Raw genomic sequence first — 20,960 nt, forward strand, 5'->3', positions numbered from 1 at the left:
GGATGGGGATGCTGCGCCCCAGCATCCCCCAGGCTAGTACCTGCTGCCAGGCTGGGCCCCGAGGGCAGCAGGTCAGTGGTTGATCCACTATGGGATCACCATGATGGGGATGGTGATCCCCATCCCAGTGATGGGCACCAGTATCACCAGTATCGCAGCATCCCCCTTCTCAATCCACCTCATGTTTCCCTATTTAATGGTTACAAAGGAAATTTTTATGAAATAAACCAAGTGTAGCGGTTCCCTGTGGAGCCTGCAGTAGGCCAGTGCCAGAAATGGTGCCAGAGCCAGGATGGGAACTGCCAGGTTTGGGGTTTATGGCTTGTCAGTGTGGATGGCCAATTATGATGTTATCTATTCCAGCATTAACCACCTCACTGCCAGGGAAGCACACAAGGGAAAAGGGCGGCTCAGGAAGATCCAAGGCCAGAGGTGAAAATGGGCATCACTCTGTGCTGCATTTCCATCTCCTCCAGGCTGACCCATGGAGCCAGAGGCTGAAGGGAGAGCAGAGCCCTGGGGGCCTTCCGGAGGAAGCGGATGGCTGGGAGGGCAGCAGGCTGTGAGCCCCCAGGGCCTGTTCAGGACTCCCTTCCCACTCCATGGCTGCTGCTCCTCCCTGAAGCTAAAATAAAATCCTGACCATTTAAGGTGAACAGGAGCCTTGCCGAGGACCTCAGCGGAGCGGGCTTTAACCCCTTCCCATTGCTGGGCTTTGTTTACTCCTTGCGCTTCCTTCGGCTTCAAGCTAGACTGGCTTAAAGCCATTTGGGAGAGCACATCCCACGGGACTGAGGTGCCCGCCCCTCCATTTGGAGAGCTCGCAGGGGACACAAACTGGCCAGGATGCGAGTTCGAAGCACAGTCACTATTCCGTGCTGCCTCACCATGTGGACACTCTTATTTTATACTAAGTGCCTTTGTGTGGGTTAGCCTAATCCACTTTGGAAATGGATTAACCTAAATTTCACATCGGCAAACTTAGTGCGGAACAGCCGCGTCCACACAGGCAGCGAGGGAGGAAGAGCCATTCAGCAAGAGCTGCTGGGCAGGAGCTTTTCCCTGTGCAGGGGAGGGGTCCTGACCCCAAGGGGGGTCACCGCTGTTACAAGTGGGGTCATGAGCCCGACAGCAATGCAATTGTTTGTGCCAGTGCGCGGGGTCACGAGGCTGGCAGAAGTGGGGCTCACCAGCGGAAGAGGGGCTGCCTCCAGAAAGAGCCAGGGAAGCTCTGGGAAACGGCATGCCAAGCACCTTTCTAGTGGGGATTTTTCGGATTCAAATTGTCTAGGGGGAAATAACTGGCAATTAGATATAGAATTGGTAATAATAATTTATCGAGTTGTCAGAACAGGGGTAAGTGCCTTACGAGATTACATCTTAAAAAAAACACAGACCATAATAAACCAGTGCTGCTGTTATTATATTATATATATAATATACATCAAATATATTATTTATAAGTCGCTTCCTTCCCTCTCTCCTCACAATGTGTTCACTACCTCTGGTCCCTGCAAGCCCCTTCACACAGACATAGATCTGCTCATGCAGAGAACGCGGGGCTCCCTGTCAGTGTGTGCTGGTCCAGCCAGGATCTCGCAGATTGCCACCAGAGCCGAGCTGCAGGTCCTGGGAAGAGCCATGTCCTGCCTAAGACAGCACCCACACCACACAGCCTGCCAGAGCACCAGGCAGTGATGCTTCCAAGAGCATCACTAACGATGCCCTGACCTCATCCGCTGTCATTTCCTAAGGCAAGGCTCCGCAAGAATACCACGGCTGCTGTCAAACCCAGGAATAAACGACATTTAAGGCGCTGCAGGAGCTTAATTGAATGGTTGTGGTGCTGTGGAGTGTGGGCACAGGGATCTAGTGGTGGGAGCAGGGACTGCAGGGTCTGGCCATCACGCCAGAGGAGTCACTGACTCATGGGCGACCTTGTGCGAGTCACTTGATGTTCTTGTGCCTCTGAAAAGTAGGTTAAATAACAAACGGGACCTCTTGCACTGGGTCCTCTGTGACCATCAAACCCTGTTGAGGAATAAGCAGTAAAATGCAAATCTCTCCGGGGCAAGGCCAGTAAGGAAAGGGGGGCAGGAGGGACCAAAGGAGGGCCCAGAGCATGGCATGAGGGGGAGACACAGCTTTTATCCACACTGAATGTAAATTATTTGCCATTCAAAGCAGAGCCAGGGGGGAAAAAAAGGAGAGTAAAGATTTGGGAAACTTTTGTTATAGACCAGATTCATTGTGGGCTGAGGGTTGTATCCCACATTGTCCTGGCCGCTCCTTCCTTAGAAGCAGCAGTAGTTAGCACCTGGCATGTGCATGAATAAAAGATGGGTTTTTTTCTCCCAGGAGCCAAGACAAGAGAAGGAAAGGAAATACAACTCTGTACTTCACAGGGTACACCAGTCACTGCCAAAAAAAAGGAGCAGGAAAGGAGTTGTTTCTGTGGGCGGGATTTTCTTCCTCTGGAGGACAGGGAATGGGTGTTAGAAGAGATAGGTCCATGGTGGCCAAATCTCCTCTAACATTCCTTTCTACAGCCCAAATCCACAGCCCTGGCTGCAATGTCTGCATTGCTCTATGCACTGAGGACGACCTTCACAGCTTACCTCTTGGCCCCCCAAATCAGAATTGAGTCAACATGAACAGAACCACCACTAAACCCATTTTTGGCCATTCTCGAGCCCTACCATGTGATGCAGAACCCATCTTTGTGAGCAAAACTGACTCCTCGGTGACACACCCGCACCCTCTGAGCACACCCGGCCCCTGATGCGGGTCTGAGGGGTCTGTGCAAGCAGGCAAGGTGCAAACCTGGCCACACAGGTTTAACAGCAGCAGAAACAAAAGCAAGCACACAATTCAAGGTTAAAAAGCTGAACCACACAGCTTCATCTTCCGTAATAACGGAAATCATTAATAACAGTTTGCGCTCTCGAAGTAGTTGCCATCCGAGCTCTTGAAGAGCTTTATTAGTGAGCGAGACCTCAGAAGTCTCTCTAAGGTATTATTCCCTTTTTAAAGGGAGAAGGCAATTAAGAAACAGCCATTTGTGTGACTTGATCAAAGTCAACGTACAGCACGTCAGCACCTGAGCTTGGAGACGATGCAGAACAGCCCAGTGTGCACAGCTTTCCACAGGTACAGGATAGATCTAACTGGATCCAGGAGACCACTCCATGGATGCTGGAATAGTGCTTTCATCACCCTGAGCTAGACATCTTTACTTTTCCCCCTAGGAATGTTTTCCAGCCCCACTTTACATGCCCTGAACCAAAACCTTGTTTCCAGTTCTACTGGAAACGGCTGCCTGTGATCCTGGTTAAAACACAGGGAATGGGCCGCAGCTCTCCTTACCAAACAGGGGATGTTCTGGGAAGAAATAAGGAATTAAAGACACATAGTGGGGATTCTGGCCCTACTCATTCAGCATCCCCAGACACAGGCTCAAGCAGCTTGGCTCTAGAAGGCTTCTCAGATCAGGTAACAGGCATCAGGATAGGTGTGCATGGTGGAGGGTGACCAGTCCCAATTCCCCACGGGTGGATCAGCCCTGCCACAGAGCAGTCTTGCTGCCAGCACGACAACCAAGAGCCAGGGAAACTTCTAAACATCCTCCAGCCACTTCTCCAGGACCTTAATTGAGCTGCTCGACATCACAGGGAAGTGAAGAGAGAGTGGGGAAGGGACCAGCTTCTCCCCACCAGTGCACAGCTACCAGAAAGGAGATCGGAGCGGAACCACCATGTGCAATAACTAAATACACCTGAGCAGTCCAAGGGGGTGAACTGTGCCCAGCACCACTGGAATCGGGCAATGCCACCTCCTTTCTTACAAAAAATAATGTGATTAGCCCTGAAAGTGCAAAGATTCAGAGCCTTGGCATCACATATCATTTGAAGACAAGAGCTGCAGTGGCAGGACCGACCCCAGTCGGTCTCACACTGTTTGCTCGCTGTGCACGTCACACTGAACAAACACAGAGCTCACCTGGAACAGTGGGAAAAGTATTGACAGATCCACACAGTGGGAAATAAAAGCTCCCAAGTTTTTACTAGCTGGGAACATCAGAGTTAATCCCAGTAAGAAAAATGAGCTGTCCTTCACTGAAAGCGACCCATTCACACCAGTCTGAACCCAGGCTAAATGTGTTGGTCACCTGATCTCCTGCATCTCATGAGCCGTCAGGCCAAGGATGAAAGTTTTGCTAGACCATCTCTGCCAGTAAAAAACACTAGTTGTGACAGCGGGACCTGGCTTTGCCTGGACTAACTGTGTCCTTTAGGGCAGAATTGAAGTTTCCCAGGCAAAGCCGGCTCCTGGCGGCAGAAGCTCTGTCCCCACTAGAGGGCTGTGCTGCCGAGCCCGTCGAGCAGTGATGAATCTCTTTTCTAACTCAGTGCCTCCTTGTGCCTACGGCCAATGGTCCCTCCTGAGCATAAGGGTTCATTTAGGGAACTTCTCTAGTGCTCCAAACCGTCTTAAAAATTAACAGCAGGAAACAAAAATCTTCCCAAGCCAAGACAAAGCCTCTTGAATGAGAGCTATCTTGTCAGGTTGATTTAGAGGTATTTATTCACAGAGATGTTTAACACCCTCTTTCATGGGCTGGGAAGTACCTTATCATCCTCATGTGATACAAACACATCATCCCACTTCCTTCCAAGTACTGGCTGCATGCTTCTGCCTTCCTCACCTCTGTGAACACATACAGCATTTCTTCAGGATGCCTTCATGAAACACTCAGGCAGCTAAACCCAGGACCCAGAGCTCACCCAGCAGCTGCCAGGTCTGCGAGATTTGCTCCTGGTCTCTGGACTGTGTGAAATGAGAAGTCTGCAACTCTTACTAGTGAACTGACAGACTGAAAATGTCCTCGTCTGCAACTGCAGGCTCCCTTCCCTGCCTTCTGCACCCCCAGGATTGTCTAAAGATTACTCCAAAGCAGAAGGAAGCAAATGAGCTGCCAGGAGAAGATGCATTTCAGCTGCTCTCAGAGCCTCTGGGACGCTGAAGTGAGCAAGCACAGTAATGGGTGGACCAGAGGAAAGGGAGAGTGGAAGAAGGAAGACTTCACATTGCCAACCAGCCTCTGGTCATGAGGCTCCGTGAGCTCCTGAATCCTGCAAAGGCTTGATCCTCACCAGCACCAGACAAAGCCAACTCCTCATACACCAGTGGGATTTGAACCCCTCCACCCCCCTCCCAGGATTACCCCACTGTCTGGGTTAAAACATTGCTTGAAATTGTGTTCTGAAAATCACTTCACATCCACGCACCATCACACACTCCAGGCTTACAGGGAATTTACTGGATGGATGGAGTGTGTGACGGTGCAGGACAAGGCTCTGTCCCTCTCAAACACTTACAAGTCAGTGCAGCAAAGCCATAGCAACAAGAAAAACGCTCTTCTTATTTCCCATCCAAGAGCAGCTTCCTGCCATTCACTGATTGCGTGACCTTCTGCCAGCAGCCGCTGAAGCAATCTTTGAAAACGTTTCAGTATCATTTAAACCCGGTTACTCGGCCCTGGACTGTGTCTGCCAAGGTAACAGCAACAGCTCTGGAGCAGAGAGAGAGCCTGGCATGTCAGTGTTCTCATTTTGTTCCCTCAAAATCTTTCTATTCCTCCAGTAACCAGTGGAAGTCCTGCCCAACCATGCGGCATGAAAAATAAATACGAGGCTGGGGCTGAGTAACACAGGAAAGATTGTCTGGAAAATGACTGCAATGGAATAACCAACCATTTAAAAATGCTAATATTTAGCATTTGAAAATGAGGTGGAAGGATCATTACAGATAAATATCATATCTTCTTTTCATTCCTTTTTGCTGCTAGATTGGGAAGGTCAGCAGTTCAGAAGTGCTTTAATGCCTCGGTAGACACCCTGAAATGGGGCTAATTCGGCACTCTGGAAAGGGTAAGGGGCCTGATTTTTCTCACACATGTGAGAACTGGTATGAAATGGGGATAAAGGAAGACTCCCACCCCAGAAGCTCCTGCATGTCCCAGTGAACCCAATATAAGCAACATGGGTCACTGTTGTTTTCCACCACGACAGAACAGATGTTCTGACTCCAAGAAATATATAGAAAAACATTCTGCAGGAACTCTTCATTTTGTAAGCAACCACAAGAGCTTCTCTTCTGACAGTTTTTTGTCCCTAAGCAGAGATAAAATGCATTCTCTAAGGTTCTGGCTGTGCTTCCTTCTGGAGACACTGGTGCCCTAATACCGATGTGCTTAGCAGCACTAATAGATTGCACTTACATGCACACTATTTTTTTCCTGAATAATGAAGTTAAAAGGCCACTTTGGCATAAATTCATTCATTGTTACCCCAAATGAAGCAAGTTCCTTCTGGTGCTGCTGCATACAAATAATTGCTTTTGGCCAGAGCCAAGTGAAACACAAGTCCGTTGCTTAATTTATTTCTATTATCACCATCAAATGCTAGTGAGAGGTGGCACAGTGGCATCACTCAAGCTGAGAGCATTCAGGACACGCTGGTAGAAAAAAACATGCAGGGAATATTTGTGTAGTGCAAACTTTAAAAGCAGGTTGCATTTTCTGCCTGGTTTGCATTTGCAGAAACGTCAGAATTTTTTCTATCATCTTTAGAAGGGTTTTGTAGTTGGCAAACACCTGGAACCCCAAAAGCTGCAACTTCCAAACTCTGCAACCCTAACCCTAAACCTGGGGAAGGGAGAGCAGCAGCCTGTGTTGCACAGCCCATGCTCCACACAGACTGCCAGGATCCTACAGAAAAAAAAAAAAGGATGGCATAAAAATAGCAGGGGAATGCTTGTGGAGGGAACTTAACCCTGGTATTGGCACTAATACACACATTTTCTTCACATACCCTTTGTGTTAGCAGATCCAGGTCCAGCCACGGCTGCCTCAGGAGCATGGCACTTGTTTTCACTCAAGTTGCACCGTGGGAGGTTTAGGTTGGATATTAGAAAAAGTAGTTTTCTCACCCAAAGGGTTGTCCAACCCTGGAACAATCTGTCCAGGGCAGTGGTGGAGTCACCACCCCTAGAGGGGTTTAAAAGACATGTAGATGTGGCACCTGGGGACAAGGTTTAGTTGTGGGCTTGGAAGTGCTGGGTAAACAGTTGGAACTGCTGATCTTAGAGATCTTTTCAACCTAAATGAGTCTATGATTCCCCAGGGGAATCCAGGGAGTGTCCCATACTGGAATGGACAGCACTCAAGTCCTGCTGGATTTTCCCCAACGGGTCCAACCACCTGCATCCTCTTCAGACTGTCATCATGATGGAAAGCGTTAACGCTTTAGAAGTCTGAGCAATAGGACTGATCTTTTATTATTTTGCTCTCAGGAATCAGTTTCAGTAACACACTGAATGGCAAATTTTACTTCTTCCAAACAGGCTTTTTCCCTCGGCTGCTACGGCTTGAAAAGCTTCGAAAGCTGCATTACCACGTACCGACAGGAGCGCGGGAGAAGGAAAACTTTAGAGGCAGGGAATAACATCAAACCATTTGATTTATGATCTAAACCAACAACTGCTGGTTGCCTCAGCTGGTCCCTTTTTGTTCCCACATGACATACGCCTCTACTCCGATCTTTGCAAGCTTCAGGAGCGTTCATGTTAGCAGCACGTTATATCGATCTAGTGACAGTTCCAGTGCAAACTGCTACACCAACACTCAGGGTATAAACTCAAATCTCTATATTACCAACCAAAGCTCTCAAAACAAGCATCCTTAAGCAGGCAGCTCCAAAACTCAAGATCCAGTACTGATGCCTGCCAGCTTCTGGGGGGGGTTGTTATTCTGGGAATAAGATCAAACTGCAAGGCCAGTTTTCTACCTGTAGAAACTGGGTACAGGAGTTTATTGAAGCTTCACAACACACTTCCCTTTAGCAGCTTCAGAGCCAAGAGGAACTGGTTGAAAATGCATAAATGGTGACAAGTCAAACCACTCAGACCATCCTATTGTATATAGCAAACTTAACTTTAAACGGCCACCTCAAATGCTGAAAAGCACAGCCAGACTTCATGGCCTCTGAGTCTCTGACCTTGGTGAAGAACAGGATTTCAAGGTCTGCCATCCCAGTGCTGCTCTGCCAGGAGAGGCACTGAGACCCAGCAAACACTCTGCACAACCCAGAGGTGGCTGGAACATGTTAGTTCCCAACCCTGTTTATCCAGAAGTGGTCCTGAAGCAGCCATCAGATGGCATGAAGGGGCACATCCATCCACTCCATGTCTCCAGCCCAGCCCAGTCACCCCCCAAACTGTTCATTATTCTACTGCCCAGCCCACCACAAGTACAAAACCTGACACATCGCAGCCTTTCACCTCTCAAAACCTAAAACAAAGCCTTAAACCCACTCAAGTGTCCAACAAGCACAAAGGAAAAAGCTCCAAGACACAGAAATGCTTCCCACCAGATGCCATTTTGTCCTCCAGCAAAAAGGTTTCACAGCGGAAGCAATGGAGGAGCTCGGAATCTCTCCAGCAAACCCACACCTGGCACTTTACACCCTGGCAGTGATGCTCTAACCCATGTGCCTTTAGGAAGCCGTTGGATAAAAGCCCACATTGGGCACAGCTTCACAGCTCGAGCTCCCAGCAATGTTTTCCACCACAGCAGATGCAAACCCTGTCACTTTTTGCCACTGGCAGCAATGTGTGAGATCAGGTTCAGGTTTCAGTGTGCTGGAAAGAAAATCCAGCACTGGCTTCCAGTGCAGATTGTGGGGAGCAAGTAAAACATACTTTTCTTTTTATAGACTGTTTCCATGGTGCACAGAGGTTCCCATAGCTAATTCTGCAGCTGCAGAACTTCAGAAAATTGCACAGCCTGGGTATAATCCTGTGGCAGGGTGCCCCATACATCCCCAAAGCAAAATCCAGTGGCTTAACACTGTCATCAAACAATGGAGCCATCTCCCACTTTGACATGGGAGCTGAGCGCCTGTGGTTGAACCCCCTCAAGCTGCTGAGCAGTTTAAGAGAGGACCAGAGCACCAAAGGAAGGTCTGGGCTTCAGACCCTCTCTGCTAAAGCTCCCAAACAAGCAGGGGGAGGCAAAGAAACAAATTCCTATTTGCCATATTTATTTTTAAGACAATTTCTTAGAAGAACCATACGCCTCAAGAACTAGCAGACTGTCATAAGCAGTAACTGCATCAACCCCATCTCTGCCTCTCTCCACTGACATGAGCCTGAAACAGCCTGGTTTGCTTCCTCTGGGCCAGGAGATCTGGGACACGCTGCCCCTCAACTTCCATGCACCATCTGTCAGCCAGAGCCTGACCTGCTTGGACAAACTGGCCATTCCCAAAAACATCCTCCCAAAAACCGACGTGCCCAGGAGCGGTTGCTCCGTTCAGCCCTTCGGCGTGGGCAGAGCCCCTCTGTGCCCCTCGTGCCGCCCCGCTCACCTGCTCCTGTGAGTTCATCACCCGCAGCTTCATCTGCTTCAGGTAAGTCGAGGTGAGGGGCATGTTGTAGTCAATGATCCCAGAAACCAAGGAGGAAGGCGGCTCGCTCTCTGAAGAACAGAGGAAAAACTTTACTCAGGTGAGGGACCTGTGACATGTTCTCATAACTTTTACACTTGTGTATCTTGGAGCACTTCAAACCCCTGGCGAGAGCCACTGCCTGCTGAGCGAAGGTTCCTCTAAGAACATGACCCCACCAAGAACATAATTACAGAACAGATGTTGTCTTGGAAAAAAAAAAAAAAAGGAAAACAAGCATTGCTGTCACCTGTGGAAAAAAACTACACATAATGTGTAATTTTTCACTGTCCCCCAAACTAGAGGAAGAAGCAGAGTCTTGCCTATGCCTCAGAAGTGCTTCCATACACATGGGATTTATGTGGAGGGTGATGAACAAGGATCTATTTGCAGCTTGCTTTAGCATTGCAAAGTCTTGATGATTTTGCTGGGATTCCCTCAGGTAGGAGTTAACGTTAAGGCAACATATTAAGTATCTGTATTTGATGATGAAGATTATTTTTAACATCCTCATTAAAACACAAACTTAATTTTAAAGATCTTTAATTTAAATTGTTCCTGTTAATTCCTCTGGCTGCATTAAATTGAGCTCTAGGGATGGCTCTGGGTTTGGACACTCCTGCAGATCACTCTGTGTGGCCAGGCCAAGGGAGACCCCACAAAGCAAATTCTCAGTGATTTCTCTGAGTTCTCAAAGATTTGCCACCTGTGCCACAAGCACTGCAGAGCCTGTGATCTCTCCATGCATGACATGAAGGCTGCCAGAATGATCTGTTCTAACACTGAATTTACAGGCTTATGCAGTGGGCTTGCCCAGGAGGAAAGCTGCTGTTGTCCACAGGGATGGCTGCTGGCTACAAGGGAGATTTCTTTGTCCTCAGGACAGGCAGATGCAAGTGTGGAGAATTAATCCAGCCTTCCAGCACATGCTGAAAGGATGTGTGGTGTCCCTTGGACAGGAAGCTTAAGCAACAATGGTCAGGGAAGAAGGATTTCCAGGAGCTGAAGGTGAGCTGATGGTGGGAGGTTTCCATTCCTGGTTTGGAATCTCCATGGCTGGCTTGCATTTCCCGGGGTCACTGGTTTCACAGGCACCTCTGACACAGCCCCTTGAAAAAGAGCCTTCACGAAATGTTTTACAGCACTTCAGAAAACCCATCATCCCAACTGTAATGGGCCTGCTGCTCAGAAATGCTGAGTGTCGAAAAATCCCGGAGAAACTCAGCAGACCTGAAGATGCTCCACACCTCTGGAAACACCAGATCTATCATGTCTGATTACGAAATGACCTGACCCTGAAGCTGTAAGTGACTTAAGGTTTTTGCAAATCTTCTCTATCAAGACACTGACTGGGTCCATGGCAATATAATGCTTTTTTCCCAGCTCCATCTAGTCCACCCCTGAACGCAGCTGAAGCATTCCTGGCTGTGGATGCAGGAATGGGCAGCCAGAGCCCCTCAGGCCATCGACTTGCCCAAATATGAAGGTCTATAGCTTTTAGGAACCTTGTAAACTGATTCCTCCTTTTTTTTTGTATGGCTGTATGTCATCAGTCTCTGTCATGATTTGACCTACGGATTAATTAAGAGCACTTCTACACCTCTATATATTAACCACCCAAAATAATCCATTATTTTGCTGTACAAGGATGTTGTTTTGTGATGAAAAGATGCAAAAATCCCAGCACAAGGGGACCTTCTTCCAGGGACACAATCTGCCACCTCCCTCAGCTGGCTGAGTCCTTAAGAAGAGTTTAGAAAAGCATTTGCTAAGAGTAACACAGATAGAGCTACTCTCTCCTGAAGCACAGGAATGGATGAGGAGAGTGTTTCAGACCTCTGAGGATGATAAGTTGCTCTCCTGACATCCCCCTCTCCAGTGCTCAGCGCTGCAGAGATGAATGAGGCTGAACAGGAGCAGCTCAGCAACTTCAGGTGGGGAAGAAGAGGGAGGTAAATGATCTTTGGTGCTTAGATTCTGCCTTAAGCCTGATGTAAATTTGGAATAATCCCACTAGCAGCCAAAAATTAACTGTGAATTTGTGCAACTGCAGCACATAAGGGCTTGAACCTAAGAAACCAAACACTTTTTTTTCCCCTCTTTTTTAAGTTATCTGGAAAAGAAAGAAAACCTTTGTTTTAAAAGGCCTGGGGGGCTCCACGGGAACAATCCTTACATCCTACGGAAGCTCCTGGAATCCTTTAGCTCATTTTTCAAACAGTTATCTCTATCACATGCCCCACATGTTGGACATACAGATGGAACAAGCAGGATGGTTGAAAGTAAAATGGTTTTGATCCTAATTCCACATTTGTTTAACTCCACTGGAATTAATCCTAATTTAGTAACACTGTAAAGAGATCCCAGTGAAGTCCAGTGACGTTCAAAGTTTCCCATGAGCAAGACAATTTGCTTTTATGAATGATGTGGGTGCCCTGCAGGGTTTGATGTCAGATATGTTTAATTAGGGATTTTTGTGATCACAAATTAAATGTGTTGAGATTTGTTTCATGGACAAGAGAAGCAGGAAGAGATGGGAATGACTCAAATTCTGTCATCTTACCGAGTTAAACTTTACCTGTATATGCTTGTATGTGTGTATGCATGTGCATGCACCTCAGTGGTTCTTCTACGACCCCAGTGTTTTTTTAGGTGATTTGCTCCTGATAAGTTCCTGAATAAGTGTTAGTGAAATCAGACACTCTTCCCCAGTAAAAGTTACCTTATCTAATCTACTCAATGCATTTTCACATACACTTAGTCACTATTTAGGTGCTATTCAGAGCAGAAAAGCACTTCTGTCCTTTCATTCCTGGTGGGTAAGTGGGACTTCTTACACGTGGGATCCTTTGTTTTCCTGACTGACATATTTTTAGAAGAACTGCTAAGGGGAGAAGCTTTACGAAAACAAATCAATAATTGATATTAATTTATAAATTTGCTCAGGACAGCCAGCTCTCAGCCCTGATCATGGTTCCCATAGCTAGGACTGCTCTGGGGAGGATACCCAGCACCCGGTGTTCCCTGAGCTGCCTCTGAACTGGGATGGGTGTGTGCTGCTGGGAGAAGCACAGGAGATGCAGGATGGTGGGTGGGAGCCCCTGAAGGAAGATCAGCTTGGTCTTCTTTAATGTCCCTGCCCATAGCCGGGCGTTGGAATGAGATGAACTTTAAGGTTCCTTCCAACCCAAACCAGTTTCTGTGATTCTATGAAGGAAACAACCCTTTTCATCAGCTGCCTCCTGAAACAGGACCCTGAGCTCTGGATCTGGCAGCTCAGCTAGTAGTGCCAGGCATTTTGGAAGGTGTCCTGGTTTGGGTGAAGCCAACAGGCAACATCCTTGTTGGCCTGACTCATCCCATCGTCCTTGCCGTCCACTGAGCCGACTGCTGCAGCCGCAGTGCTTGGAATGTCACCCGTGATGGATGCAGTGCAATCACTGTGAAGGTCAGGTTTGCTCCCAGCGAGGCCAAAGGCCAGAACTTCTCCTGACATAATTGGAAAACAGGGATCGGGCCCTTAGCTGGCAGAGTGGGAAGTGCTGCAGTAATGGAGCTTCAGCTAGTAAAAGTCTCATGGGGTTATTTGGGAGAGTTTCTAAAAAATGTAATGAGTACAAAGCATTTCAGTCACTACCTTTGGACAACTGGCACGTAATCCACTTACACTGAACCTCTGGGATGTCTGTAGCTCTGCTCCCAGCAGTAAACAGTTGGCAATCAGTATTTAATACAAGAAATGTTCTATTGTTGGGCCTTTTGTTCCTTAAATTCTGCTTCCCTCCTTGATAAGAGCTGCCAAATGAGCCAGTTTGCCTTTCCAGATTTGAAAAAGACCAAACTCTTCCCGATTTGTTTATGGGTTTTTTTAAAGAAATGATTTTGTTGTGTGAAACCAACATCAGTGTGATGCTTTGCACTTGATCACAAGTTTGTAATTCAGAAAAAAACCCACGCAAACATTAACACACAAACACACATTAACACACATTAACACACAAACACACAAACTTTAACCACCTCCTCTGGAAGAGAACCCGATCCCATCATCTTCCCCCTGTTTCTCTCTCAGGCCTAAGAGCTGCACATTGAACCATAACGAGTCAACCACCACACTAATTGGGTGGGTACACAGGCACAATGTAACTGTGATTGCCAAAACACTTGCCATTATCAAACCCAGGATCATGTGCTTATCTATTAATTACTGTAAATTGCTTCTTTATCAGAAACTTCAGCCATTCACACATATTCCGTGTCATTCAATACAAAATTAACAGTTCAAAGGAAAAACTTTAGATCATGGTTTTTTTAGACGTTGAAGTTTCCACCCACACATGATTATGGGCTGATTGCAGCCATATCCGTGATATTTTTGACCTACTGGGGAAGCTGGCAAAGAAAGCCAGGCTGCTTCTGCTCCCTGAGCTGAAAGCAGTGACAGACAAAGCAGGTTTAAGCAATTCTTTCATCTTGGCTCTAAAAGTGCATGAAAAATAACGGGGGTTGGGAAAATCCTTAGGCTAATATGTATCTCCTGGTCGGGGCAGTATCTGGCAGCCGTCGGTGGTACCGCGCTGGTACAAAATGCAGTGTCAGCTCTGCTGGCAGAAGCCACTCGCCCTTACCTTTGGGCTCCAGGCCGTTGGAGTTGAAATGCATCCTCTTCTGGCACTCAGTGCAACTCATCAGGAATCTGGTCACAGCCTCTCTCGGGAGGAAAGCATAAGTCTCTGCAATCTGGGGAAACAAAAGAGAGCTAAATGTCCTGGGAGAGGGAGAATGGCCAGCGGAGTGCGGGGACCCTCCCACCTCACCTGCCCAGCCCACTGGGGACATCAACAGCTCACAGCCACACATAGTTCCCTTCGGCCCCAAAATCAGCTCCCAGAGCAGCTGTTAATGGGGGAATGCTTTGGGAGGGGAACTGGTGCGTCAGAGAGGCACCAAGACACAACCGAACAGACCTTTGGAATCCCTGCATACCCGTATCTTCCCAGAAACTCCTTCCCGTTCCCCCCTGGAGTCTGGGAAGAGTGAAGCTACAGATGTGCAAGAATCAAATGCAAAAGTAAGGTCTTGTCAGCTCTGTTTGCGTTGTTAATTATCATCACACCAGTAACCTGAAGAATCCATTAATCTTTCCTAAGGGCAGGTCACTTTTTCCCACAATGACAATCAATTACTGTTAATAATACTTTGCACTTCTGTGACATATTTTATCTAGGGAATTGAAAACATTTTTACAAACAGTAATGAATTAAGTCTCCTGAACCTTTGTGGGATATTTGTATTTTACAGATGAGGAAAAGATAAGGATAAATATTTAAAACTTGGATGCTTGAAGTTAAAACACCAGATCCAGACCTAAGCACCCAGAGAAGGTGCCTGGCAATCCCACAGTCCTATTATTCCGATGAATCCCTGCCAGCAGCAATTTTACAGTATTTCTAAAGATCAAGGTTATTTGGAGAAGGAATTAGTCAATTTTAATGTAGACTTTTTTAAGGCCATAAAAGACCATCAAATCTTGGAGTCTGACCTGTGTAGCACAAGTAAGGCAAGTTCACCCAGGTTCTCCTGCAGCCCAGTGGCCTGTGGTTTGCCTAAAACATCTTCCAGGAAGACATCTGGTCTTAATTGGAAGGCATTAAGAGGTGGAGAGCCCACCTCTTAGTTTGGGGCTGGTTCCTACGGTTAATCACCCATCCTGTTTGGTCTAAGTGACTTGTCCTAGCACGGCCGTTCCCAAACCAGGGGCCGTGACCCCCACAGGGGTCACAGCTCTTACAAGTGGGGTCATAAAGCAGACAGAAATTCAATTGTTTGTGCCAGTCCTCGGGGCTGCGAGCCCGGCAGAAGTGGGGCTCAGGACGGGAAGTGGGGCTGCAACCAGACACCTCGTGGGTGAGGGCTGGTGACGGGGCTGAGCTGGGAGGGCGGCCCAGGATGTCCCAGTCCCCCTCCTCTGGCTGGTGGGTGTCATCCTCCCACCTTATGTTGTTAACAAATAATACCTAAATTATACAAATACATATTAAATAAAAAAATACCTAAATTCCAAGCATTTTTTCTACCCCACAGGAAAGGGTGATATTCAGCTTGGATAAAAACCTGCTCTAGAAGCAGAGCAGTAGGGCAGGGGCAGAAGGTTCGCGGGATCATGGCTAAGGCAGCCCCAGCCGCTGCGGTGGGAGGGATCCGCATCCATCTCCACTGCGCGGCAGCAGAGCCCGGGCTTTCACATGCACAGAATGCCAGATGGGTGGAAAGTTCAGGCGGGGACCTTGTCCCAGCACTCAAATGGAGGCTGCAGTGCCTGGTCCTCATGGGATTCTCCTCCTATTTAGCTGCAGCCCCAGCAAGCTCTCTTGTGACCGAGCGGATGCCAGCTCAGTCTTTGCCTCTGTGCGATATTTATTGATGCACAAGCATGAAGGACTCCCACAGAAATGCTGAAATTAGGGGCCTGAAAATTGCTGGTGGCAGCCGTGGTGTCGTGGCGCAGGCAGGGAACTGTCCCCGCGCGCTGCCCGCCGGGCTCAGCCGTCTCCCTGCCTCTCTTGCTCCAGCAAGCCCACAGTCTCTGCTGCAAATGCTCAGCTAATTTTAGTGATACAGTTGTTATTTCTCAGCTGATTTGATGCTCTGCAGAGCAGACAGCTTCCTTGATGAGTTATCTCCCATCCAAACTCCCTTTCTGATTGCCTCCCTCCGGAGGTCATGGACAAGGGCAAACTCTCCAGTGCCTCTAATCAGAAGCGGTGGGGAAAGGGAGCTGGAAGAAAGAGACAGGGGACCCTGGAGCCTCCTAACTGGCCATCCAGCAGCATCCCTTTGTATACCCGAGCCAGGCACGCTGTGTGCTCTGCACCATTTCTCCTTCCAGCCCGGGCTGCAAAGGTGCTCTGGGGAGTGAGGGCAGGAGTGAGGCCGGGCAGCCCAGCCAGCAGCGTCCTGCCAGGTCAGGAGGGGATACACACTGCTAATGTGATGATCTCAGCTCAAGAGGGAGATGAGGGGTGGAGCGTGAAGCTCTCTGACTGCTGCGAGCAGGCCTGGGAAAACAGACGGATCCAGCCTGCTCCCCTGGGGCTGTGCAGGGCACAGATTAGTCCTCCAGAGAGCTGAATTGAAGGAATTAGGGGAGGGTCGGAGTGGTCTGCTGGGGAAACGAGCAGAAAGTTTTTGAATTGTGGTCATGCTGGTGGGGCTGTCCCCTCTGGACCATAAAGAGGTCACGTGCCCCTGGCCAGGGAGGGTCAATGTGTGCCCCAGCCCCCAGCCCCACACTCTGCCTCAGGGGCAGGAGTCGAGTGCGCAGGGCACAGAGCGATGCCACGAGCTCTGTGTTCAAAGTCCTGCTCCCTGGAGGCTCCCACCACGTGTGGGAGGCTGCAGGGCACTGGGCTGTCTCACCAGCACTGCCAGCATGACAGCATGGCTGGACCAGGGACATCCGCAGGCAGGACAGTCAGGACAGACTCCAGCCCTGCACTAGCTCTGGCAGCACACTGAGCTCTGCAGAACCTCAGGCATCATCACAGAGACCAGGATAGCCTGCACAGACCTCTCTAAGATGACATATACACTGGAGAGCCGAGCTGCCAGCCAGCCACTCCTGTCTCTAAGCGACCTGGTCCTTAGGGCTGTGGGAATCAAGGGAGTAGCTTGGTTTTGGACAGCTCTTCTTGTAAAAGGAGAGCCCAAATGTTTGCATTGAAGGGCTGTGCAGAGTCAGGAGAAACAGCAAGCTCCCTGGAGAAGCACACTTCAAGCTAAATTATTCCTGACCTAACTAGAGTGGTTTCAGGATGGATAGAGCTGGTTCTCAGCATCCACAGAGCACCTGATGAGACTTAGCTCTGTGCCTGCCTCCATTTTGTTACTGAGGAAACCCAGGATGGGCTGGTGGGAGCATCTGCCAGGGAGGCTGAGGAGGAGGAGAGGGGCTGCAGTCATGCCCTAGTCCCCTTTTCTGGCTGCTCCTGCCCTCCAAAGCCCACATGAGACATTTCCCTCTGGCCAAGGGAGACAGGGAGGCAGATGGCCTGGAGCATGCAGAGGACTGAGCAAACATCCCCTCGCTCATCACTAATACTGAGGATTTCTCTTTCTTTTCCCCTCAGACGTGTAGTGTCTTTGTATGGGTCTCTCCTCTCCCAGCAGCCGCGCCGCTGTGCTGCCGCTGCAGCCCCGTTTGCAGCCCCGTTTCCCGTCCCCAAGCACAGCTGCTCTGCCTTTAAACCCCTCCTTCCTCACGCCTCCCCACACAGGCACACGGGGCTCTCCTTCGCCTCTGCCTTCCACCAGTGCCTCTGCTTCTACCTGCCCTGTCGTCCTCATCCCCACAGGACTCTCACTCCCACGGCCCCTCAGCCCCTTCGCTCCAGTCCCCCCTCACTGCCCGGGGCACAGGGGGGACTCTCACCGCTCGGTAGGTTTTCTTCTGCCCGGCATGTTTGGGTGCTTTGCCCGGCTCCGACGAGCTTTCCACATGCATCGAGTAGATGATGTCAAAGAAATCTTCCACCACAGCCACGCGTTTCAGAGAGATGCCCTCGGGCTCCGACAGTCCATCTGCCCCCTACAACAGTGCAGGCAAGTTGAGTTAGTGTCAGCGATGGGTGACAGGGGTGACGAGATCGGCCCGGGGCTAACGCGGTTGGAGGGGGCAGAGTGGCGGTGCTCCCGCCTCGGGCTGCCTTGGGCACGGGGGATGTGGGGGATAAATTAAACAGCGCTCCAGGGAGCATCCTGCTGTAGCCAGGGCAGTGGCGGCTGCTGCTGTTGTGCTGCTAAAGCTGGCAGTGAAATTGGGCCAGGAATAAAAACAAGAGAAGGGTCCAGAGTGGAGCCACAACCGATCAAGGAATTCAATTTCCATAATGTGGGATGGTTTTGCTAGGCGGGGAACAGGCAAGGGGAGGCTCTTTGGACCTGCACATGGTGCTAAACCATCCTGGGAAGCCCTGCGACATGGGGTACTCTCACTGGCTGCAGTCCCTGCAGACGTGGATCAGCCAGCAGGACAAGGTTTCACTGTGATGCCAGGATACAGCCCCTAAAGGAAGGAGCCAACATCCCCTCCTTCCCTGCACTGACCTTTCCAAGGCTCCCTCCCTCTCACAGACGCAGAGCAGCTGAGCGCTGGCAGCAGCAGCACAGCTCTTTGTGTGTTCGGATGTGCTGGAGAGCAGGAGGCAGTAATTCTGCCACACGGCAGTGGTGACAGACTGATGGGAGTGGGAAGTGTGGGGAGCAGTGCTCCTCCGAGCTGACTGGCACCAACGGTGTCAGCTCACACTGGCAGTGAGTGCCGTGGGAAGGGGAGGCAGCCTTTGGGACCCAGCAGCTGCTATCGGCGTTCGGCACAAAGCGGGGAGGGCTAGTGGGAGGTGGTCAGTGGCTACTGTAATGGCAGGGGGGACCAAAAAAGGGCCAGGCTTTGGGAGGTCGCTTAGCTTGCTCAAGGAAAAAATGCCATTTTTGCAAAGACAAAAAAAAATATTGCAGACATATATATATATATACACACATATATATACACACACTATGTCCCTTTGAGGCCTGCTTTCCAAAAGGAATGCATGGATGCTGTCCAGAGGGTACACACCAGGCTGCTGAGCAGCAACCTGCACATCTAAACAACCTGCAAACTATCTTTGTCACCTGCATTCACACATCCCTGAGGGCAGGCAGGGGCTGGCAGGGCCTGTAGGCAGGGGCTGGCAGGGGTCTGCAAGCAAAGGGAACGCCCAGTCTTCTAACCTGTATTTTGTGTTGTCCTTGGTTGGGGTCCGTGTATCTTACACAGTCTATAGATTGAATAAATGCTGTTCTTTAAGCCACCAGTCAAGGGCCTCTCAAAAATCACTCACTTAGTGGGCCCACCTTATGCTAAAGCCACCCAGCATCTCAGGGTTTAAGGTACAGTGCTGCCTATTAGAGTTGGCTCCTCACCCCAATTTCAGAACAGAGACTCCCTGTCCTGGGCAGGGGCTACAGCAGGACAGTCGGTGAGCTCAGCTGGGGCACGGGCACGACGATTTTCCAACACAAACCACCTCTGCCCTCCCGGAGGAGCCCTGAGCCGGGTCTGAAGGTGGCTGTAACAAAGAGAATATTGAGAGCGAACACAAGGGGCAGGGTGGCAGGGCTGCATGGTGGGGGTCGGGAAACTTCGCCCCAGGGAGTGTCTTTGAGGAATATAGATCTAATTTCTTCTGTCACCGTTTGGAGAGTTTCAGTTTAATCGAGGGCATGGGTATTCCCCCGCCAAGGAGAAGCGGGCATTAGGAGGCTTCCTACTGACCAATAATCCTCAGAGCAGGGTTGAAATGAGGATAATTACAGAAACAGGACAAAGGAAAATGCAGCAGGAGAAAAGCACAGTCAGATGTAACGAGCAGAGCCCTCAAAATTAAGGTTGTAACCAACCCTGTATGCAAATCACTATTTCCAGCCAGCTAATGCCCTCCTCCCTGCACGGCCAGCCAGCAGGTCCGTGTTTCCTCCCCCATTTCAGAAGGAATGAAGGTAACCTCAGGGTCTGGGCATCGCTACAGCCTCCCTGCACACCCAGCAGCGCCTTCCTCTCCACGCCGGCTGGATGCCGGATGCCAGAGCTGCCTCCTCAGCATCCCACTCCCTGCAGCGATCCTCCCCTGACTCCTTGCGTCTCTCCATCCCCTCCTCAGCCTTGTGACTGCTCTCCCCGTGATGATTATTTAGCTCTGGGAAGCAGGTGAGATGCAAGCGGTATCAAAGGCACTGGGTATAAGAAGCTGTATCAAGTCAGTACCTCCAGGATTAGAGAGGTTTATATCTGGCAATATACCCAAATGTTGACCGAGGATTTAAGAGGACACGTGTGCTATTGAGTACCTCTCCGAGGGGCCCACGCCCCTCGGGTTCCTCCTTCCACACCCAGTATTGCTCACCAGTATTCAAGGCATGAGTCAGAGCCCATAATATCTCAGAACGGCTTAAAATCCTTCAGGTTTAAATAGCAATAAAAAAATCATTTGGGAAGCAGAATGGGAAGAAGGGATGCTTTTATCCTGTTCTGGCATGGGGGCTTTATTAGAAGTCATCTGTCCCCAAAAGGCGTAAAAGATTTCAGGAGCAAAGCTGAGCCCTGACATAAGCACTCAGAAGTGGGTAGCACTTCAGGTGCTGAGGAGTCCCTTTGCCACCTTCCAGCCATCCTCCTTTCTCCTACATTTGCCCTGCACTCGTTTGTCTCCCTCTTCCCGGTCTCTCCTCCTTTTCTGTCCCTGCCTACCCTGTCCCACAGCTCTCACCCCCCCTTCCTCACCTCCTCCCCACCTTCCCAGCACTGTGAGCGCTCTCACCTCCTCTCCTCCATCGGGTCTTTTCCCTCCCCAGTGTCCTTTGTCTTCCCCATCTCCTCTAGTCCCACGTTTCTTTGCCTGCCTCCTCCTCACATCT

The 20,960-nt window shown here is 49.7% G+C and overlaps 1 protein-coding gene across 1 annotated transcript in view; it reads right to left on the reverse strand.

Moving 5' to 3' along the window:
- Window positions 1–20,840, reverse strand: part of NOL4L (nucleolar protein 4 like) — a 48,156-nt gene extending 27,316 nt beyond the window's left edge. The window contains exons 1-4 of the mRNA XM_018074014.2: window positions 19,470–20,840; window positions 17,938–18,093; window positions 14,135–14,246; window positions 9,429–9,538 (exon numbers count right to left, since the gene is read on the reverse strand). Coding sequence (XP_017929503.1) covers window positions 9,429–9,538; window positions 14,135–14,246; window positions 17,938–18,009 — 294 coding nt within the window. The 5' untranslated portion in view covers window positions 18,010–18,093; window positions 19,470–20,840. The remainder of the gene's footprint in view (window positions 1–9,428; window positions 9,539–14,134; window positions 14,247–17,937; window positions 18,094–19,469) is intronic.
- Window positions 20,841–20,960: the final 120 nt, after the last annotated feature.

This window comes from Manacus vitellinus, unplaced genomic scaffold, assembly GCF_001715985.3.
Source record: "Manacus vitellinus isolate BGI_N305 unplaced genomic scaffold, ASM171598v3 scaffold_26_pilon, whole genome shotgun sequence".
NCBI lineage: Eukaryota > Metazoa > Chordata > Aves > Passeriformes > Pipridae > Manacus > Manacus vitellinus.